This window comes from Falco peregrinus, chromosome 2 (genome assembly GCF_023634155.1).
Source record: "Falco peregrinus isolate bFalPer1 chromosome 2, bFalPer1.pri, whole genome shotgun sequence".
Classification (NCBI taxonomy): domain Eukaryota; kingdom Metazoa; phylum Chordata; class Aves; order Falconiformes; family Falconidae; genus Falco; species Falco peregrinus.
The window spans coordinates 16448645-16471826 of NC_073722.1; the positions used below are offsets into that span (position 1 = coordinate 16448645).

Genomic DNA, 23182 nt, shown 5'->3' on the forward strand with positions numbered 1-23182 from the left:
CTGTACACAGTAATAATTACTGACTTTTCTGTTCCTGAATGTGGTCTTATACTTGCCTTTGCTGCAGACTTTCCTATAAAGCCCTGCACTGTTTTTTGGTTCTTCACAGTGTCTCCAGCAGGCTTCATCTGTGCATGCTGCTGACACTCCAAGCAATTTCTTACTGCTATCGCACATACTTGAAGGGAAAAGAAATGGTAAGAATTACTCTGGGAAATAGTATTGTCTATATCCCTTACAGAGCTGTATAATACATTTCTGTTTATCAAACTAAAATGTTTAAGCACATCAGTAAAATGATATTTTGCTTCCATAAATTTTAAACAGTTGTAAAACAATGCTCAGAATTATTTAATAATTTATAAGTAATAATTAATACTAAACTACTAGTACACATATGCTATATCTAATGGATTCTTCAAAGTAAGTTAGCACCCCTCAGTGAAATTTCACCATGCATACAACCATGGGGCAGGGCAGGTGAAGACAGCTATATTTCACAGACCAGCAAGGAAGAAAGCCAAGTGAAACACTAATGAAACAAATGACAATGTTTGCTTCGCAATGCTCTGTTACTCGTGGACTAAATGTTCTGAAGTTACATGATTTATTTTTTTAGCTTCACAATTGTACCTGTTTCATCTTCTAAGATTATTTTCAAAGGAAAAAAGAACTACCCCACCTCTATACCTGTTTGCATCCCATAAATCTTGCTCTACCTGCACAAAGTTTTAATTGCCTAGAAAGGGAGAGGAAGGCTAGTTACTGTTGAGGCTCTGAGCTGCTCTGGCACTCATGCAAATTAAACTTTTCATTACAAAAATCTTACAGCATGCAACTAGCATGAATACTCTTCCTGTGTTAACTAACTAAACCCAGTTATGGTCCTGTATGTTCACATTTCCAGAACAGTCATTACTTTTATAGGTAATGACCACTTTCTTTCAATACAATTTGAGGCAAACAGCCTTTAATACTAGATACAACTAGTGCCCAGTTTGAATCCTACTCTTCAGAAATTTCCATCTCTAGTTTTCATCATACCTCCATCTACTAACCTTAAGATTTAAACCTCTTTTCTACATATTGTACACAAGATTTCTTTTTCTTAAAGCTGCTATATTCTCAGCCTTGACTATTTGGGGAACTTTGGCAAAAGAAATATCTTTGTGGATAAAATGAACACATGCATCCACAACAGTCAGGCTACCAAACCTAGTAATTTTTTTATTTAAACTTTTTTAAGAGGAAAAGAACCTCATGTGTATGCGTTGCAGACTATGCTAATAGTAACATAGTAAAAGATCCCAATGCTTCTTCGACTAAGTTTAATCTTGATTTAACAAAAAAAGGACAGAAAAAAAACAAAGCTAACAATTGCTAACTATTTAGTAACAGCAAGCTCCTATGCTCATTAAGTGGTTTTATATGCTTACCCAGACGAAGACATTGTCGCAGAATTCCTCCAGATGACATATTTTTCTCAGACTCAATCTCAGTGAAACCAAGAGAGCTTGCAAAAATTAGCACATCCACAAGGTTGATTAATCTCTGGAGAAATGTTAAAGATGCTTCTACTGAAAGCCCTTGAGTTGGCTCAATATTCTCCAATTCATGCTACAAGAGAAAAATTGAAAGTAGCATTTACTTCTTCACAAAGGTGACATTCCTGCAACTTAATTGAAGAAAAATGTATGCTGGAAGTCCATTTTCAGTCACATTCAAAAGTTGTAATTAGTCAGATTCTAGGAACAATCATTAGCATTGGGATTTAATCCCATTCAAGACCAATGAAGCTAGGCAACTTTTTATGTTTTCAGGTAAAGAGGGAAGGCATCCAATTTATCTCAGGGAAAGATGGATGTAAAAAAAGGAAGAAAGAGGTGTTTGTAGAAATATCCCACATACATTCCTGTTTTCCAAAAGGACAAATATAATCATTAATACACTGCATAAAGAAAGGCATCCTCCCACAAGAGATAAATTTTTAAACAAAAATTAAATTTCTTACAGTAGCAGATGTGGCAGCAGAAAGCAATGGCAATATACCACCACAAGCCATGATCATGTTGTCCATCACTTGAGAGATGAGGTGAATTGTGTTGTGCACAAATACGACATTGTCACTGCTGTTCACAAAGTCCATCACAGTTTTTGTAGAATGGCTGTCCAAAAAAAAAAAAAACATTCAGATTACAGCTTTATTTTTGTGGTATTTTAGTATTTTTATGCTTTCATAAACCTAAAAACAGACAACAGTGGGGCAGCAAATAACACATGACTACAAGAGTCAACTGATGAATCTTAATCTAAACCTAAAACTACCATTTCCTTTCTGTTCTTAAACCTCCATAGATCATAGCTTGCTAAAATCATCAAGATGCCTATTAATCATCACTTGGATAAAGATATATTATAGGCTTGTCTATGATTACTTGCTACAGCAAAAATCACTGTATCAGGTAATACAATAAAGTTTGCTGAAAGTGTGAAGTAGATTTGAACTTAAATCTTTGGAAAAAATAAAGCAAATACTAACGGCTTTCTCAAATTAAAAATCAACAAAACAAAAAAAACTTAAGTTCTGTTAAAACACTGAAATAGCTTTTCAAAACAGAACCTAAACTAAAAATATTTTAGCTACATCTGATGATATCCTGCGAGGTCCATTTAATCACAACCTTAAAAATTATAGTCAGACAAAAATTCACCTCAATTTAAATTGCTTTAAACACTTAAATACTCTATTCATCCTTACATTCCTTTTTATCAGTCATCACAACTATATGGCTCAATTTAAATTTCACATTCACTACTACAAGCAAATAATAGACACCACTGTTATGTAAGTTACTAATTTTTAATGTTAACATGCAGAATTACAACTTTTTTCAAAGTTCATGGTTGTTTGCTTTTTTTTTTACTAAATTCTTCTTGATGATTGCATTCCAAGTCCCTGTTACAAGTTTAATTTTAAATGCATAAATGCATAGAACACCTGTGTTCACAGAACCCTATCAAAGCAGAAATATAGTGTGTGTAAATGTAGAAGTAATAAATACTATTTGGGATAGATTTTTTTAAAAAATATATCCATATTTAGATACTAATAAAAGATGCAGGCCCTTACATATATTAGGAACATGAAAATCATGGTCCAATGAGAATCAGCAGCAACACTGCTATTGACCTAAACGTAGTGAGGTTTCAGTCAAAATATATGTGCAGACCCTCAGCCAATAAACATTTATGTCTATAAAGAGTGTTAAAAAAAATCTGAAAATATTTGGGTATAGGTCACAAAATAAGTAAGGCTACTGAAGAATGAGGAAAATACCAGATGTACAAAATTGGAAGTCAAAGAGTGATGCAGTTTCAACAAACTCTCAAGTTAATTACAACTGAGCTGCCAGTCTAGATCGTTCCATATAAAGAATAGAAATTTACCTTCTCCACATCTGTATATCTGTTTCTATGGAAAAAAGTAAGTCTGTGAGCAAGCGCTGATGCATTAGTGACCACTTAAACTCAGGAATCCGGAACACAGTTGACCTGGAGTCTCTTCTCTGCACATCTGATGTAGCGGCTAGCTCTTGTCCTGAAGAATTTTGCTGCTTTGAGCTCTGAATACACAGTTTGCAGACACAAAAAAAAAAACCCAACCACACTCTAGTTATTAGTTTCCGTGGCATACACTGAAATGCATTAGTTAATAGACTTGAGATTTTAGATATTCAATAAGTTTAGACCATATACATGTTTACAAACAAAGCTAAAACTATTATACAAACACTAGTTACTGGATATACCAAACCTACAAACTAGTCTACAGCTGCACTACTACTCCTGTCAGTCTAAGGCATACACAAGCAACCCAACCTTACCACAGGGGGAGTATATGCTGCTGTAGATAGTAGTTTTCCTCCTTTAAGGAAGAATGGTGCAGAATGAAGAGCATCCATTAGCAGGTATCTCTGCAGAAGGGAAGTACTCAGATACATGACTATTTAACCACAAAAAGCTCAGTTAGAAACTAAAGACTAGAGGAGTGGAGCACTGCAGCATAAAACAGAAGCCCAGTTTTAAATTACACTTACAGAAAAAAATGTAGGCTGACGTGATGGAGTGACAATCCTATCAAATTTTATAGTTCTAAATATATATATGTATATTTGTGTACCTGCAGAGTAGCTAGCGTAAAAAAAAATATTTTCACAAGTTCCATCAGGATATGAAAGAAACTTAGTGTTATTTTCTTCTGCACAAGCAATGTTCGCTTCTCAATAATTGTAAGACTTGACGTTATAAGAGACCAAATTGAAAAAAGCAAAACTGAAGTTGAGTGAAGAAGAAGAAATTCTAGATAAAATCCTCTCAGAATATATAAATGTTTCTTCCAAGTCTTCAAACTTAAGAACAGAAGTACCAACACAGATGAAGTATCCATCTAGCCAACTACTCAGACTCCGTCAGCATCCCTAAGTGGACGTACAAAGAATAAAATTTTGAGAGACTTCCCAGTACACAAATAAGCAAGAATTCAGACTATTTTAATAAAAAGTTGAAAGTTTTCTTGAGATAACTCACAAAATCCACAGACATTAAAATCCCCAAAATGTGTATGGGCACACTTTTTCAAAAGTCTCACAAAATAAGAACTTCCTTTTGCTTTTAACCTAGACAGATAAAGGACAGATTATATTTACCTCGGGTACGGATCTGGGGGGCAGAGGTGCTTCTAGACATGTGTTAGCTTTCAGTTCCAGTCTTTCTGTATCTGATGCAACACTAGAAACATCAAGCTTCGCGATTCTTTTGTCAGAGGTGCCAGCAGGCTCTGGCACTTGTGCATTTGCGTTTTCTTCAGGTTTTTTGGTTTCACTAAAAATCTTTTCTTTCTCCAGCTGCTTCTTCCCTTCTGAATTTGGTTGAATCACTACTTCTTGAACTGCAGAACTCACTGTTTCTGGTAAAGAAGTCAGTTCTTGTTTTTTCCCGTCTACACCTTCAGTATCTTCAGATTTTGAAGGCAGAGATTCAGGTTGCTTCTCTATTGCTTTTTCCTGCTTTGTCACTTTGCTTTCATTAGAGCTACATTCCTTGTTTGTTTCTGTAAGTTCTTCTGAAGATAAAGGCATACTACTTTCCTCTTTCAAATCAACAAAGTCATCTTCATCTTCCACCTCTACCCTTGATTTTTCCAGGCTTTCTGGACTTTCAGGAGTTTGTCCTTCCAAAGTAGTTTGCACTGATAAAGAAGCAGCAGTGACAGCTACTGAGTCTTCCACAAGCTCCTCAGATTTGCTCAGAGAATCTTCAATTGCTTCAGCTATTCCAGTAGTAATTTCTGAAACACTGGGCTTTATTGCTTCTGGTTCTGGAGAAAATTCCATGCAAGGCACTGCTTTTAAATCCTGAGTAGTCTCCCTGACTTCCCCCTCTAACTTCTCCCTATGATCAGACACTGAATGAGTTTGTTGGTCACCATCTGAAGTATCTGCCTCTGTCTTTTCAATACTGCACTCCATATCGCCATCAATAACGCTGGAAGGAACAGTAGCATCATCTTTTAACTCCAAACGTTGTTGCTTTCCCTTGGTTTCTGCCTCTTTGCTAACTCCAGAAATTGTTCTAATTGGAGCTGAAGAACGTATTCCAGTCCCTTCATCTCCTTTCCCTTGGTATTCCCTGTACATTTGAGAAAGACTTTCTTTGTGCATTTCAAAAGTTACCTAAAAGAACAGAGTTGAAAATACATTAAAAACCATACATTAATGACTGTTTTCTCTGGAAAAAGAAAACCAACCCAAAAAAAAACATTGCTCAAATTACAAAGTTATACTACAAATTTATATTCAATACTATCTTTATGATAAAAAAAAAAATTAATTTCACATTGGAAATCACTTCAACTGAGAGCAAGTTTTTCCCTAAGTGTACCTAGTATTCCTGGCCAAAAGGAAGAAAAGAAAAAAGGTAACACCAGAGTCAAAAAATCCTAGATTGATCCTAAGGATGAGAAATTGTTTACTAAAAGTAATCAGAGTTTTAAGAACTACTAAAGATAGTAAAATAAGTGAAAATATTTCAAGTTGCATATTTATCGTTAACACTTGCATTATTTCCTAGGTTACAGTCATCTGTAATTAGTTATCTGTGCTACTTGCATTTATGCAATTGTATAGGATGCAGATAAACATGCACAGCATAACATCCAGATAATTACTAAATTTGAGATGGCTGTCTAACAAACTCAATTTTTTTGTAAGGGGGAAACACTGTGACAAGTAGCAGCAGCACTTACTATAGCTGAGATTTCACATCGTTTTAGCACCTTGAGTATGCTCAACAACCCTCAAAGACAAATAAACTTTGAGAAGTTTACATTAAAAAAAATACAACCACACTAAGTCAGAGCAGAGACAAGCATGTAATGAAGCCAAAATCCTGGAGATCTCCAAATGATACCTAAGATTTTCGAAAGGACTTTTCCTTTAGTGAATGCTAGTTACTCAGTCTAAAAGGCACATGAGAACAGCTACACAATCCGATTGAAGTGAGAAGACCTTCCTACAGATGAGCTGAAAAAAATTATGATTTTTTTTTCAGGTATATATAAAAAAATTCCAGATAGAAAAAATATATAAACATACTGATAAAACTAATTTGCCCAAATAAATAGCTGTGTATTGAAAGAAAATCTCACTAAAGTTTTTATTACACTGTCATTCAATTTAGTTTGTCCATACCTTTGTATTTAAGATTTAGATTTATCTTCAATAACAAATGTGTTTATCTGTAAACTTAGTTCTTAAAAAAATTCCCAACATATAAGCTGCAGCTGAGGGTTTTAATTTTTTAGCCATTTTCTTTATTATAAACATTTTCTGTAGACAAAATAGAGCAGTACACTTTACTAAATATATGAATGCACATTTTCTTATTCTCTTACATACTGAAGTCATTCATTTGGATCTAATCTAAAAATTCCAGGTACATGGTATTCAAAGTGACGATTAGCGAGTAGGTATATTTTCTCTTAACACAATACATGGAAGTCAAAACTTAATTTGACAGGTTTAAAAGGTACTAAAAATTATAGATTAAAAATCAGAGAGCATAAAAAAAAGAACAAAAGTACAAAGGAATATTCTTGGCAGCTTGTGTTGTCAGCATCAGCTTTTTAATATACTATTTTCTCCATCAATCAAATATAAAGTACTGCTGGAGCAGTGTACTATTCCAACACATGACAAAGCATGTTATTTGTTTGAGTCGATCCAATCTCTAGCAACAGAACTGGGATATCTTCCTTCTGTTTTTTTTTTTTTAAAAAGTCTTCCTGTATTAGTTTAAAATCAGTTATGTACAAACAAAAAAAGTGTGAATTATTACAAATGACTGAAAGTTCATTCATCACAACAGATCTATGAAATATCTGATTATCGGATATTGCTAAATAGAACATGTGGGGGACATTATTATTTTAGGAATACTTCCTCCCTGAATGGTACCACAGTCAGGATGTCAAAAGCAACCCAAAGTGGATCATGCTAATAAGCTCTCCCTTGCACTTTTAATTTGTTTTCAAAAATATGATTAGGTAAAGCTGTTATTTTTGATCAAATCATTACTTTTCTGAAGAAGAAATCCTAGCAACTTATCTGGAGCTTATCTCCAGCTAGCTTTCCCTCTCACTCTCTTCCCGTTGCTTCTTCCATTTCCAAAACTACTAAAAAGTTTTATTCCAACAAATACTAAAGAAACATTCCACAAATAAGAATACTATTTATTTCAGCAAAACTTAACTCCCCAGGAAGTAAATTTACCCACAACATGTATATGCGTTACCTACACAATGCAAGTAGAGCTGCAACAAATCTGTGATAATGTAGCTACCTTTACTCATTTCTGTCTTCAGTATCAGACTTGTTATTGGCAACGCTCATTTCGAAAAATACATGGGAACGATGACTTCTCAAAAGTATTTGCAGGCTTTAGTACGCTGTATATTTACTTTTTTAACACTGATGAGCTACATCCAAGTACGAGACCTGAATTCTTCTCTCTGGTTATGTATGCACTGCTTCCAGAACTGTTGAACAAGTCTCAGGTATAGCCTCAAAATCTTATTTCACTAGTTCCCTTGAACCAAGGCAAAGCAAGGTAAGAATGAAGATGTGAAGGACACTTTTTTCTTCCTTTCATTTTATTTTGTGGAAAGGGGCAAATGAGGGGGATGTACGTCAAATTCTATTACTGCTGTGGTCATCTCTCCCCCCTACAAATGGGGATAGGCACAATGACACTACGCTGATCACGAGAGTGGCTGGAGGGATCTCTTACAAAACGTTATTTTTCTTCAGTGCTCAAACTTGAGTGCAATGGAGAATAGTACATGACTCACAGAACACGTTCAATAAAGCAACAATTCAATCTTAATGGAACTAATCATAGAGATGTTTCGCAGGGCTGGCAGTTACTAAATCCACCTTGCAAAAAGAGCACATTCACAGTGTTGCAAGGGTTTCATAAAGCAACACTTGATGCTTACACTGGTCCCTACAACACACAACAAGCTTTAACAGCAATATAAAGTTCTACGTTCTGGCAGCTCTATCTATGAAAGTGCTTTGATAAATTACCGATCTAGTTAAAGCAAATTGGAAGCATCAAGGAATACAGCTTTAAATGCATTCTAAAAGCATATCATCAGTTCTGTTACAGCCGCTAGCACTTCAAGGAATCACTGAGGTGAAGGTTAGAAAGTAACATCAGATCAGCCCCTTGAATTTAATCCACTTCCCTACACACTGAGCCCAGTAACATGGATTGGATGACAGCATCCAAAAGGTTGTCCAGCCTTGGTTTTAGAAATCAATAGATGAAATCTCCCCTAGATAATTTGTTCCAAATCTATTCTACCATATTTTAAAAAAAAAAAAGTATCCTTCATTTAAAAACCTAGCTTCAATTTCTAGTCACTAATGTCTGCATTTCTGAGTTATTAAAAATACCTCAGCGAGGAAGAAATACCATGTTTTCAAGGTGCGGTGTTTTTTTCTTTAACATACTATAATAATGCTTTTAAAAGCCCAAAAGATGGAGAAGTAACAGGATGATCTAAAAAGAATAAGCTTTCATTTTAAAGGACTAGAATCCTTTTGGTGACCCCTTTCTGTCATGTTTCCAGCTCTTCAAAAAATCTTTAATAGCGTGAACATGCACACTTTCAGGCATCATTGCAGAGTAAGTCTCAAACTCACATGCAGGAGTAAAAGCAACCTACTCTATGGCTTCTCACTTTCCACTCCAAGAACACATTCTACGGTGCTGGCAACTGCTTTTGGAGAAATGGTCAGTTAGATGTGTCTGTTTGCATAGCCGGTGAAATACTCTTTTTCTTGTAATGCTGACTTTTTTCTAGTGTGCTACCAAGCCAACGCCCTTTACAAAAGTCTGTTGCATCTTCAAATTTTCTCTTACCAAATTTACCATCTTGTTAATAGCATTAAATCAACCTTGCTTGAGAACAAGTCAAAATCCATTGCCCATAGTCCAGCGCTGTGAGCTTGCTTTTCCTCTCCTCCTGCCCCTCAGGATCCTGAACTCCACCATCTCATGGTCACTGCAGCCAAGATTGCCTTTGACCTTCACATTCCCAACAAGACCCTTGCTAGTGAGGTATGAGGGTACAACAAAACACCTCTCCTCTTCCACTCCTCTGTCACTTGGAGGAAGTTGTCAATGAACTCAAGAAACCTCCTGCATTGCTTACGTCCTACTGTGCTGCCCCTCCAGCACACATCAGGCCTATGAGGGCCAGCGTGTGCAAACATGAGGCTGCTCCTACCTGTCTGCAGAGCACCTCACCTGCTCACTCTTCCTGGTGAGGTGCCCTGTAGCAGACACTCACCATAAAGTCACCTTTATCTGTCCTCTCCTTAATCCTAATCCAGAAACTCTCAGTTAGCTCCTATTCATCCCCAGGCAGAGCTCCATGACCTCCCAACTGCTCTCTCACATAAAGGGCAACTCCCATTCCTCATCTTCCCAGTCCATACTTCCTAAAGAGCTGCTACCCCTTCGCTGCATCACTCCAGTCACAGAGGCAATCCCACCACATCTCCATAATCCTAACAAGACCATTATGTGCACGTCATACTTCATATTACATTACTGAAAGCTCCAAATTTTCTGGCCCCTCATTAGCAACTTCACAGCTTCATTAATAAACATACCATAGCCAAGATTTCAGTTAGTCTTAATAGCTTAAATTCTTATTGCATTGCCAACAATGGAGTCCCCCTGCCTGCAAGCTCCTTCCTTCACATTGTAACTTCTCATTCATTTTCCAAGACACTTAAAATTTCAGTGCTGGAAGAAAAGTTCATCTTGATCTAAGACTTCCTATTTTTTTATAATCCAAACAATCACAGAATCAAATTCTATCTAAAACCTTGCCACTCTTTCAGCAAAGCCCCCCAGTATTTAATAACAATATATACTTACTAATTTATTATTAAAAATCTTACCATGCTACTTTCTCTTCTTTGTCTCTTAGGAGACTTCCCTGTTGCATGGTTTGATTTTCCTAATAACCTACATGTGCTACCTTCAAGTCAGATAGACACCACAGGCTTTTGTATTAATTTTGATTGTTAACAGGTGAATTATGAATTACAAACTGAGCGGTTCTGTTTTTCCAGCTAAGGCTGTTGAAAGTCACAAGTATGAGTTCTACTGACTGTATAGGTTAGAGACGCAATCAACTTTGCAACAAGTTGACCTTTGCCAAGCTATGATCAACAGTTAAAAACACAATGCATGGTACAGGGATGCAATATAATTTCACAATCGGTCTCATCTTAAACAGGGACGAGACCATGGTCTGGAAGCCATTACAGAACAACACTCTAGAAACCAAACTGTGCTCTTAATCACTACCACACACACAGAGTGGAAAGAAGGTCAAAACAGACAACTTATATTTACAGATGGGCAATACAAACTTACAGGTAAATAAATCTAAGCACAATTTGATGCGAATAGACATTCATTTAAGAGCAATGCACGAAACTGTAAGGACAGATACCCTGGTGAAGAAGACAGACAGTACAGAACTACAGGAGAACACCACTCTCAAAACCAACCAAAATCTACTTAAAAAGGATAGCAATTTCTACTTCCACCATATCCATCAGAAATAATTCATGTCACTTAATGTACTTTCCGTAATATTCAAATTGAAATAGCAATGCATACAATTATGCAGACTACCTAAACCAGTGTTTTCCAAACATGCACTTTGAGTTTGGTATTTTCTTATTTACATAAAAAAAGAAAATGAACTTAAGAAATGATGCTTTGTAAGATCCAACTTTTCAGCAAGGCTGTATAAACAGCTCTGCTCGCTCTATTTGTCTGACAGAAGACCAAGAAATAGCGGTACTACAATGGAGTCACTAGACAATTCTTCCCCCGCACTCCTGTTGCATGACACAGCATTTATGAAGCACCTAAGTTCACAAAGCCAAACAATGCACCCTACAAAACACACACCTAAGCTTAACAAAAATAATATCCCACACACTTCTGTTGCATGACATGCCATTTATGAAGCATGCAAGTTCAGAAAGCCAAACAATACACCCTACAGAGAAAATACCTAAGGTTAACAAAAACAGTATCAACAAAAATGCAAAATGAAGTAGAAATTATGATTAATAATACAAGTAGAGAGAGGTAATATAAAAAGTTATTAAAGATTAAACATCAGGATCTGCAAGCGTGCAACAATTTACGAGACAACAGTTAACAAGAACCTTCAATGTACTTAAGTCATTTTTTATTTTCCTTAAGGTATTTGCAACTGTAAAGCTGATAGTACAAAATTAATTACTAGAAATTGTTCTAAATTAGTGAGCTAAAAGGCCAATCATTAATCTTCACCATCATTTGATGGTTAATCCATAGCTGTTTGCAACTTGGAATGCATTTCTACGCACTACTAGTTAAAGACACTTGTGAGCTAATAACTGCAACATTTGCCTTTACCATTAATTTTAACTTAATTTGACATCCAACATTTCCTAATTGCCAAGGAGAAAAATTAGCATACAGCAATGAAAAAGGTTAAGATGATTGACATTTGCATTGAAGAACACAGGGAAGAAAATTTTAACTATACATTAAGATTTTGTCCTTGTTTTCATTATCAGGTGGGCAATTCTGTACAGTAAAGAGAGGAAGGGAATGTTTGCCAGACAAGTCAGACAATTATATAGCACTGCTATTTCCTTGTATAGAGTCTGCTCAGTACAAACTAGCTCCTGTGCTGCTGACACCATTAATAAGCTCTTCATAATTCCAGAAAGCATTACAACTTTTATATCTTGACAAGGACTTATTTATGTGTTTTTCCACTTCTTCTCTAGCAACACTAACTGTTCAAAAGTAGAAACGGATCTCCAAAAAACCCGGGTCTGTTTAGACAGGACAAACCAATATCTGAAGGTATCAAACCTAATTTTTCAATTCAGTGAACGATACAAACAATACTACCATGTGCACCATACACTGACTTAAAGACCTCAAGAATCTCTGGGTTATTTCTGTGTGGTTTGCAGAAGAAAGCTAAGAGAAGCAAATTAACATATATTAAGCAGGACACTACATATGAGAAATTTCTAGGAATCTAAGCTTCCACCACAAAAAGCATTCACTGACACACAAGGCGGCAGGGGGTGCAGGGAAGAAGGAAATAAAACCACTGTACTAAGACATTTTCACGTTCCTGCATCTTCAGCTAAGTAACAATACTTTTGCCTTTCTTCTCCTCAGCTTGAGAGAAAAAAAAAATGCATGTACATAATTTCCAGAATAAGAAAGCAAGTATTAGTCAATATAATTTGTAAGTCTTTGCATATCTGAGAGATAATTTCATGTATATTGGCAGCATTTTATTTTCAAATCAAGGTATAACTTACCTGTTACACCACCATACAATAATAAACTGAAACAGCACACCAAATGTATTTGTTTATTTTCACTAATGTAACTATTGTTTTTAAGTTGTTTAAATTGCAAGGCAGAAACACATTATCCTCTCAGGGTATGTATTTCTTCTCTGTCTCAATCCCTGCCCCTATTCCTACAGTTCAGTAGACTCAAATTCTGCCTTGTGCATATCTGATGTTTAGATGTTGTAACTAAATTTAGTGTTTACCAATCTGCATTATCATAATACCCAGCTATAGACCTTCTTTCTTTAGCCATCTTTTTCCAATGTCTTCATATGTTGCTGGCAGCCCCGCAGCAGCGACGCCACATCCATCATTTCAATTCATGGTCCAGAGGCCCAGTTCAGTCCCCACAGCCACAAAACTGCCAAAACCTGAATACAGGTAGCAGCAAGTATGAAGGAGGTTTGCCTCAAACCCTGCAGCAATAGCAGAGGCGACCACTAAGAATTTTTGAGGCTGCAGACATAGGTCCCATCTTCCAATGATTTTTAGGCCAAGTTATACAGATGAGAATCAATGCTCTCTTCAAGTCATCTTTGCTTAGGAAGACTTTCTCATAGCTCTTTGCCTCTTTATGCATCAGTTCTTTCTACTGCAAATGTTTCCCATTTTTGGTACTTTTGGGACCTCTGGCACTTCTCAATCAGAAGCAAATCCCTATTACACTCTTCTTTTAAGAATTCTGGGCAGCTTCCTCTACCCAGCTGATCCTGTTCTTTCCTGCTTCAAAAATTCTCAGTTTACCCTGCTCACTCTATTCCTATCCCCTATTTCACATTTTTCTTTCAGTCTGAATTAGTCAAATGTTAGCATTCTGCAGCTTTATTCATGACGTCCCACTCAAACTGAGTGAATAATGAGATTGAGTAGCTCCCCATTAACCATACATGCTGTATGCATAAAGAGCCCATCAGTGGTACAGATCCCTCCTCACAACCATTCTGTCTGCTGAATAATGAAAATAACTTTCTTCTCAGAGGCATTGATAAGGAAAAGCCTTCCCACGCACCTACTATAAAGTTGTAACAATGCAACACCTAGAAAAGGTGAAGGATTCTGTCATAACCACAATCTTGAAGGGTACACCTTAAAAGGAGGCTGCACATTCCAACCTCCAACTTCCTTCTGCTCCCCGTAAATCAGGTGATCCCCCTGAAAACCATTTCTATCTCTAATAAGCACTGTTTTTTTAATTAAAAAACTATTTAGACCATTAAGAATGAACCCCATATTTAAGTATTTCAAGTGTGCTGCTTAAGCTGCACCTCCCCCAGCCTTGCTTCATTGATCTGTTGGGCATCGCACAACTGAAAATCAAAAACCTGCAGTAGCACAGTGACCCTCTTGGCTAGCTACCTCTGCTGCCCCTCAGGGCAATGCAGACGTTTTTCAGGGGACCAAAGAACATCTGAAGCCTTCAAAATGCCCTAGAGCTAAAAATGCCCACATGTAACATCATGGGAGACTCTACCTTCTTCAAGATAGGCAGCAAAAACGGAGACAAAACTGTCCTCAATAACTCATGAACACCAATGGGATTTAGAGTCAAGAGATCCCAATAGCTTGTTACCTTCTAAATCTAGAGTCACGTTCACTTCTCTGCAAATTAGTTTTTAAATTGCCATTGTATATTAAGTCCTCCACCATCTAATCTTTGCTGCTTTTGCCAGTTTTCCCTCCCCTGATAGTGACAAAAATCAGGCAAAAATAACACAAGTAAATGTTACGTACACCTTTTTTTTTTCTTTCCCCCTCCTGTATTAAATGAACAAGGCACCAAAGAACATACAATTTCACTTAACACTCAATGTTTATTACAACTACACTTCTTAGACTGAAAACTAACAATTATTTAGAAACACATCATATGTTAAAGTCAGAGTACTAACATTTTAAGATTATACTACCTCTCATTCAGATCAGTGAACAAAGTATTTCCAATTATACAGCAATAAACCTGTAGCTTATACGTATTAACATTTCTGTGTCTTAGTCCAGGAAAATTTCTTAAGCCACTAAAAAAACACATCAGAATTTATCCCAAATATCTTCTCTTTAACTAAATCACATGGTAACATGAAGCAACTTTTAAAGTAGTAAAATATACTTAAGGGCCTGAGATAAGCAAATGTTAGTTCTTCCCAGCAGCTTAAAACATTCATATAATTTAGGAGTGTATTGTACTGTCTAAATCATTATATTCTTTTAACACTTGGTGAAGCCGAAAGGTCAAAAAGGCAAGTTGTCCAGCATTCTTTACTTGTTTCCTATTATTAACCCCAAACTCATTGGTCCTTTTTACACAGTAACATGGCTAGACAGATAAAATCTAAGGCCTAGCTAGTATGGTTATGCTGTTCAAAAAACAGAAGTTCTTAGATGCTTTCATAAATTCAGCACTGGCCAGTTAGAACAAACTAGAGTGGTGATTTAATATTTTCATTAACGTTTATTGAACTAGAAGCCACAGATTAAACACCTTTGTATACACTGTGTTAATACTTGGAAAACATCAAAAAATATAATATGGAAATGAACAAAATACATGAGTAATACTATGAAATTTGGCTTTAAAAAGGTTACACACAGCTTCTAAGTTCTGGGTGCTAGTAAACCAATGTAGTGCAATTATGCTACAAAGCCATTGCTGCTTATAAAACGTTGTGCAGCTGTTGGAGGAGAGGGTTACAGTGACAAACAGCTTCCCTGCTACAAAGGTGGCAGGAAATCTATCAAACTGGACAATAAAATTGCAATTGAGTTTCTTTGGCTTTTTATAGCAGCTGCATGTATCTTGATGTGTAGCTCTGCAAAACCTATCCAATTCTGTAACACTAGTCCTTTATGTACTAGTTCTTTATCATAGAATGGTGTTATAAATTAGTGGCAAGAACAGCGCAAAGGGTTGTAAAAAGGAAAAATAAGCAGTAACCCAATACAATTAGAGATGAAATAATAAAAACACAAATTGGTTATTCTCTTAGCAATGTTAAGGAAATACTTTTGTTCCCATAATTCCCACATTACTTTGAAAGCATGCTAGAAATCAAAAACTTCTGAGATGCACTTAGCATCAAACAATTTGCCCACTGAATTACGTCTACACTATGTTATGTGTGAATCTATATGAATCTCAATATTGGTATAACAGGATACAAGAATATTCAAAACAAGCAAAATTAGAGGGATTAAAAATTCATTATCATTAGATATTAGTATCAGTTTATAAGGACATTTTCAAGTGATTAATAAAGTTTTACCATGAAGAGCTTTTCTGTAATTTATCCACTTATGCTTATGTAATTAAAAGGTAGTTATATTGCCAGTTGAATAATTGCATGTATTATTTATAAAAAGTACAAATGGCAAATGCATAATAAAGGGAAAAAATCCAATTTTAAAATCCTCGATTACTGCATCATCATTCATATCACTATTGTTAAGGTAGTTTCTGGGTGCCTTTGTTGTTTAATAATTTTCATTTAGGCTTCTGGAAGCGGACAATCTTAGCAGCAACTGCCAAATAAACTGAACTTTACGATTCCTTCAAAATTACACCACCGCTCTGCTGCTACTTCTGTCCACACTCACACGCTTTTACCCTTGCCATGGTAAAACTCCCTCTGAAATAGGTTGGAAGAACAAGTAGTCCTTACATACTGAACAGAAAGCCAACAAAGTTAGGCTTGGGAAAACTGATACTGGAAGTTACTTCTACAACCAAGGATACCTCACCATGCCAGAAACCAAATTGAGAAACACAGAGAGTAAAGCATGTAATTTTCTCTTTCACTACAGTACTGCACAAAAACATACAGCCTTTTGAAAAAAACACCAGCCAAAAGTAACATTACCTGTACCTCAATTTTTTCAATATTTTCTAAAACTGTGGGGTCTTTCTTAACATTTGGCTGTGGCATCACAATAGAAATATTTGGTTTTCCCTCTATGACCTCTAGGCCATTGATTAGCCACATTAAGTCACTAACGATAACGACCAAAAATCCACATAATCATTTTGACATAGAAACTACTTAAATGAGATTTCTGATATTACGTTATCTAACAAAAAGAATTTAAGAGTAGAAAGAACTAAAGCTTATAAGATAACATGTTCGACAATTTTTAAATTCAGTACACCAAAGCTCCACATAACTGAGGCAGAAAGGTGGCCTTCCTTCACTCACCTCTCCACCCTTCCCTGGGGCAGTTACCCAGCAATCACACAAATGCTTTGAATTATGCCAGTTTCTATAAAAGCACGTTAGGGATCTTTACTCTGACTACAGCTTGCCATCGTACAATCTAATCCACTCACGCCCTCTGCATCTTGGGGAAAAGTGAGGAAACAGGATTTCTGAAGACTGCAGAGCTAACTCAAAAGAAGATTAAGGACATTTCAACAAATAAAGCGGGATCTCTACGAGGGTTGAAATTTGGCCCTGGATTCTTTGCACCTGGATTCCATTTAGCTAAGTGATTATTTAATGATATTATTTCACACAGTTATTATATAGATTTCTACATTTGTCTCCCCATAGCCCTATAATCCACCATCAAGCTATGAATGTGATAAACAGAACTGCAAAAACCACAGTATTCTTGCTGTCTACAGACCGACTGTTTTTGAGAAGAAAATTCATACAAATGAAGGACCTCAGAAATGCTAACAATTCCTTAGAACCATAAAGTGACCTTAAGAATTCACAGATGTTCTTTTCACACTGTTAAGTTTCACATATTTAGAAATACAGAATTTGCAATTTAATTGACTTTAAGTAAGTATTTCTGATAAACCAAAATAATTATGAGGCCATACCAGCCTCACACTTTTGTTCAGAATAAGGCAGGGCAGTTCTCTTTTATACGACCGTGCTTGGTTCGCAGATCCACTAATAATTTTCATGATATAATTCCGGTTGTTACAACCCAAAAATCAGAAGAGTAAAGGGTAATAGTTTCATTCGTACTGAGGATATGTGTTCGCACCCTGTACTCTGCGACAGCTTAACAGCTGAAGCATTCGTCTCAACTTGGACTTCTTTGCTTTTCACTTTTGTTTTGTTTTACAGCCTTTTGATGTTACTAAAAGGTATTTTTGTTTATGAATAGATATGGTGCGCCACCTTGTGTTCATGTCATTATCAAAAAGCAAAACCAGCACTAAATTTTCTCCTAAACGCTCCTGAAATTTATCTCATTTTTGAAAACATGTGCCACTTTCAATATAAACTAATACTAATACAATCTGAGCAACAACAAAAAATTGTCAACTAGAAAGTTATGCTCAGCAACAGATATAAACAAGAGGCTTTTATTTAACTACTGATCCTCATTCAAGACTATCTCACTATATGATACAGTGCTTTAAGGCTCTAAATCTAATTACACAGCATAATAAAATTTCCCGACTATTTCAGACACTCACCTTTGAATGTGTGATTGACAATGTATCCACCCAAACACGCCAGCCACCCCATTCATATTTGATTGCATGGTAGAGCAAAATTCGAAATACAGTATACACCATCTCAGTTATCTTCTGTTCCTCAGAAGTCTTCGGATTAAAACAGCAAAGGGAAAGCATCCACTCCTGCCAAACGGAAGCACTGCAACAAACTCCTGCAAAATACACACGTGTTATCTAATCAAATTTCAAAATATATCTTAGAAATATACATCAGCTAAGTCAGGAATTCAACATGTTTAGAACAATTGCTATGTACTAGAGTATCGAATTTTCCAAATAGCAAAGAAACCACATCTGCTTAATGAGTCTAATTTACTAGAAGACCTTGTTACTTGCTTCGTATACATGTGCATATAGCAAGCTATCTTACCTCCTATTTTCTCTGCTGTTATTAAAAAGTTTAATCATATCTGAAAGAAAGGCTCGCCGAACCTCCAGAGTTTCTGAACACTGTGGAGAATTACGTAGCAGGATTGCAATAACCTTCAAAATCTCTGTAAAACAGTTCATGAACAACGAAGCATTAGTACTAAACACAGCATAAGATAGAGGACATATTCCAATATTGTTTGTACAAGAAAAGTGATGCTACATAAAAAAGTTTTATACTGAGAAAAAAGCACATCTCTATTTGAGTAGAAGGTTTAAATAATACAAATCCCTTCCTCCAAAACTTCTCAAATCTGGTCACCATCAGGGGGATTTGCAGACCTATACAGCTGAAGAAAATGGAATCCAAGTTCAATTATTCTGTATTTCTGTTTGAATTATCAGGTTTATGCAACACCAGTCTTACTGCATGACAAATGACAAGCTATCAGAATCTGTCAGAACCTTTTTCAAGGAAGTTCACATAATATGATGTATCTATTACAAAATCAATATATGAGAAAAATGCATAGATTTTGCTCTACTTTAATAATACTGAATTTTTGAAGAATGAACAACTTTGGATTATACTTTACAATTTGTTACAAAAAAAAAAGTTTGAGAAAAAGGACAAAACCCTCCCGACATAAAATTTTATCTCTTATAAGCATAATGTTTCCTGTGTTTTTAGAAGACAGTCAAAATTGCGAGTACATGCCACTTTTTGAAGCAGTGGGGCAGCCACTGTTCTTGTTACTTTAAAAAAAAGTTGACATTGTAAATGAATTAGGGTGCAATTTGAACATGGTCACTGTGATCTTCAGTTCACATTGTACAATTTCTTTAAGAAGATAAATTCCTTATCCAATATTAGCACTGATCTTAAAAAGGTCCTCTAGAAATCACTCTTCCTGCTAGACCTAGATAGTTCCAGACTCATACCTCACAGTACAAATAATCTGTATTAACCACAGCAGTGACTCCCAACTTAAAAAAAAAATCTTAAGAGAAAGTAACAGAAATGTCTTCACATCTCTTGCTTCATACAGATTTACCAGAAGGCAAATGGCATACTGCAACTGGTTTTCTTTCCTCTGTATCTGCTTTGCTTTCCTTTCTCTTTCCCCACTTGCCACAAGAAGCAAACCCACAACTATGACCTACATTGAATCACAAAGCAGCTATGAAAATGAAAAATCTATTATTTCTCCAGAAAAAAAATTAACTCCAAAAGCTATCATAAGACCGTTGTATTATACGCAGAGCACATCAATAATGCATATGATTCAGTAAAGGAGATCAGTACTGTCTCTTAGTTCAAGAGACTAGATCTAAAGTTTCATATCAAGGTATTTCCCATAAAGTAGGCTAACCAAAACAGCGAGCAGATACATTTCTCCTACTTTCCATCTAGTATTGTCATACTGAATGTAATATAAGATGAAGGCTGTTTCCATGTTTCAGGTAATTTAGTCTGACATCACTAAATAATGCAATCAGAATTTTGCAGGAACCTTAACATGTATTAAATCAAAGTATCCTGTGCATGGAAGTCTTGAAAAACCATTTCCTAACATGACTGCACAGCCAAAAATGGTGAGTTATGAACTACATACACATTTAGACATGTAAAACCTCTTTCAAAAGCTATAGAGACATACTTCCTAAATAACTCCAACTAAATGCACATTATCTTTCCTTTTTTATGAAAGCATGTGAAACAGATCAGAATTAAGACTGGTGGATGTAATTAATAAGCTTTTTAGAGCAAATTTTTCATATGGTAGCACTTGGAAACATGTATCATTCTTACGAGGATTTTGTATCTTCACTGTTGAATCTGGGTCAGGATGTTGTTTATGTATCACTTGAGTGCAAATCTGTTCAGTCAGAATCTAGCAAGAAAGAAGAAGATGCCATATCAATGTTCATAAAGACAGCTCACTGAAAAATAGTTGGATACATCCTTCATACAGCACCATCGTTATTTCTCCAGGGTTCCAAAAATTAACCAAAACCCCATTTGTCTAACTTGATAATTTATTTCATCCTGTACCTAAAATTTTACTCTAAACTATTTTTTTTTGCTTTCTCTTAAGCAGACACTGTTATTTTAAGTACAGTGGAAGAGAAACCTGAATCTAGCCAAAACAATCATCATAAGGCAAGATCATTGCTATAGTAAAATATGAGTGTCTGCTCGAGACATTCAGGTTACTCATAATCTAGAATTGTTCATAATAAGCATCACCAAATTGGGGCAGGGGGAGGGGGGAAAATCTCAAGTAGTGAGCTTTGGAAAAAAGCAGCACTCAGCTGCATCACGCTAAGGTTTAATGTCATCTGGAACATATCAACACAAATATGTAAGCAATTTTCTAACATGTCTTACAAGTAATTAGGAAGATTGGATCCTAACTGCAGTATATTACTACCTCAAATAGGACATTGTATGTGGTCATGGTGATTAAGCTTGTCTGAAGCATCAGCCTTTCAGCCAACAAAGAGAACAATCCATGTCCAAGCATGACTTCAGCTTTTCTCCTAAAATAGTACAGAAAGATAAAATTCAACTTGCTTTAGGGGAAAAAAAAGCTTCAACAGTGTGCCCCAAGAAATATGAAATCACTGGAAACATCTTTTTCATTTTTTCCCTTGTCTTTCACTTTTCATTAAGGAAAAGGGCGGCGATTCAAATTCTGAAAGGATAAGTCACTTGCTGAAGACAGACAGACGACAGCTAACTTTCTTCCATAAATGCAGTCTACCCATCCGCAGGCCCAAGAAGCTGGAACACACCCACAGGGATTTCTTGATAAACACTAAGGAAAGGGCATCTTTGTCCTCGTTTCACTCAAAAATACAACCATGGACAGCGATCTCACTAGTTACCTACTATTGTAGTCAACTTGTGACATATTAGATTTAGTTCTCAGTAAGTAACATGGGGTTCAATCTCAGCAGTCTAATTCTTGCTACTGATTTCTGTGGAATTATGGAAAAAGACAACTTTAAAAAGCAAGTAGCCGTACTGCAAGTATTAAATGAACCTGGTAAGGAAGTGATAATGCCTGGACGCTAGCTGCCAATAACAAGTAATTCCATTCCACCATATCAGAAATGTATTAGTGACAAACAAATTGAAGGTTACTTGAACAATAGTAGCTTCTATTCAGTGAAGCGTATTTACTCACTAACCTCCAGTACAGCTTTTTTTACTGTACAAATAGATACATATACATACACCATGGCATATATGTGTAAAAACCTACCTTTTTTCCTTTGGGGGGGGGGGGGGGGCGGGGGGGGGGGGCGGGGAGAGGTGGGGCTTGTTTTAGGACCTAAATCAATACTTACTTCGGAGCAAGATGCTTTAAGAAATATCCCATCACTTTTAGAGCTTGCACCCTGATGCCTTCACTTTGTGATGCTAAAAGCTTGTAGACAACCCTAAGTAGGGAAAACACAAAGTAGTGTTTTCTAAAATAGTCAAAATACAAATTTATTTGCAGTCTACTGCAGTTAATTTTTCATTCCAAAAATTGCTGTGTATCTGAGCTTAATTTAAAAGAACAACTATTAAAAGTCCACAAAAAACAGCATGACATTTCTCTTAACAGCACAAGAGTGTTTGATTTCACATTTTATAATTACATTTAGAGATTTTTAATTTAATCTAAATATCTCTCAAATACCAATACATAAAACATGCTGTGAAAGGCTGCTGCAGTTTCTATTTTGAGAACTGTCTTAATCTGATATTTTACCCAGAAAACTAAGCAAGCAACTTTTTAGTATAAATGTGGCTGGATAGGAATAGCCCTGTATGGAGGGGGATTTATTACTAGCCCTAATATTTGACATCTGTGTATTCTATTGCTCCCTGAGGAGGGATAATGACATCGAGTCAGGAGACATTCTTCTCATTTCACCTACACTGGTTTCTGCTCTTCACCTCCTTACGATTATGCTCTACACCCGTTTATGATTTTTCCACTGGAAGGTGTAAGAACAAAGCTAAAGGGAGCTAGGAGCATGTTTGTAGTGAAGTACTAGACCTGACTAGCTGAACAGTTCTAGCTGAAGTTTTGCCAAGAAAGAAAACGAGAGTGTAACAAAAACAGCAAGGAAAGTGTCCATGTAACTGATGAAAGTCTAGTAAATTAATAAATAATTGGAAGTACAGTTTACAGTGGGAAGTGTCCAGTAACCTTACATATATTTGACATTACCAATTCAATCTGTAATAGTACACAGATCTCATCACATGTATCTTCCACTCCCCAAATAAAATGAAATTAGACTAGCATTTAAAAAT

The 23182-nt window shown here is 36.0% G+C and overlaps 1 protein-coding gene across 1 annotated transcript in view; it reads right to left on the reverse strand.

The window, feature by feature from the left end:
• The window catches only part of LRBA (LPS responsive beige-like anchor protein), a 411018-nt gene that overhangs the window by 327224 nt on the left and 60612 nt on the right, over positions 1-23182 (reverse strand). The window contains 12 exon segments of the mRNA XM_055797819.1: positions 57-178; positions 1437-1617; positions 2012-2165; positions 3448-3623; positions 3885-3974; positions 4707-5732; positions 18454-18630; positions 18632-18647; positions 18866-18989; positions 20678-20759; positions 21300-21408; positions 22222-22314. Of these exon segments, the coding sequence (XP_055653794.1) occupies positions 57-178; positions 1437-1617; positions 2012-2165; positions 3448-3623; positions 3885-3974; positions 4707-5732; positions 18454-18630; positions 18632-18647; positions 18866-18989; positions 20678-20759; positions 21300-21408; positions 22222-22314 (2350 nt within the window).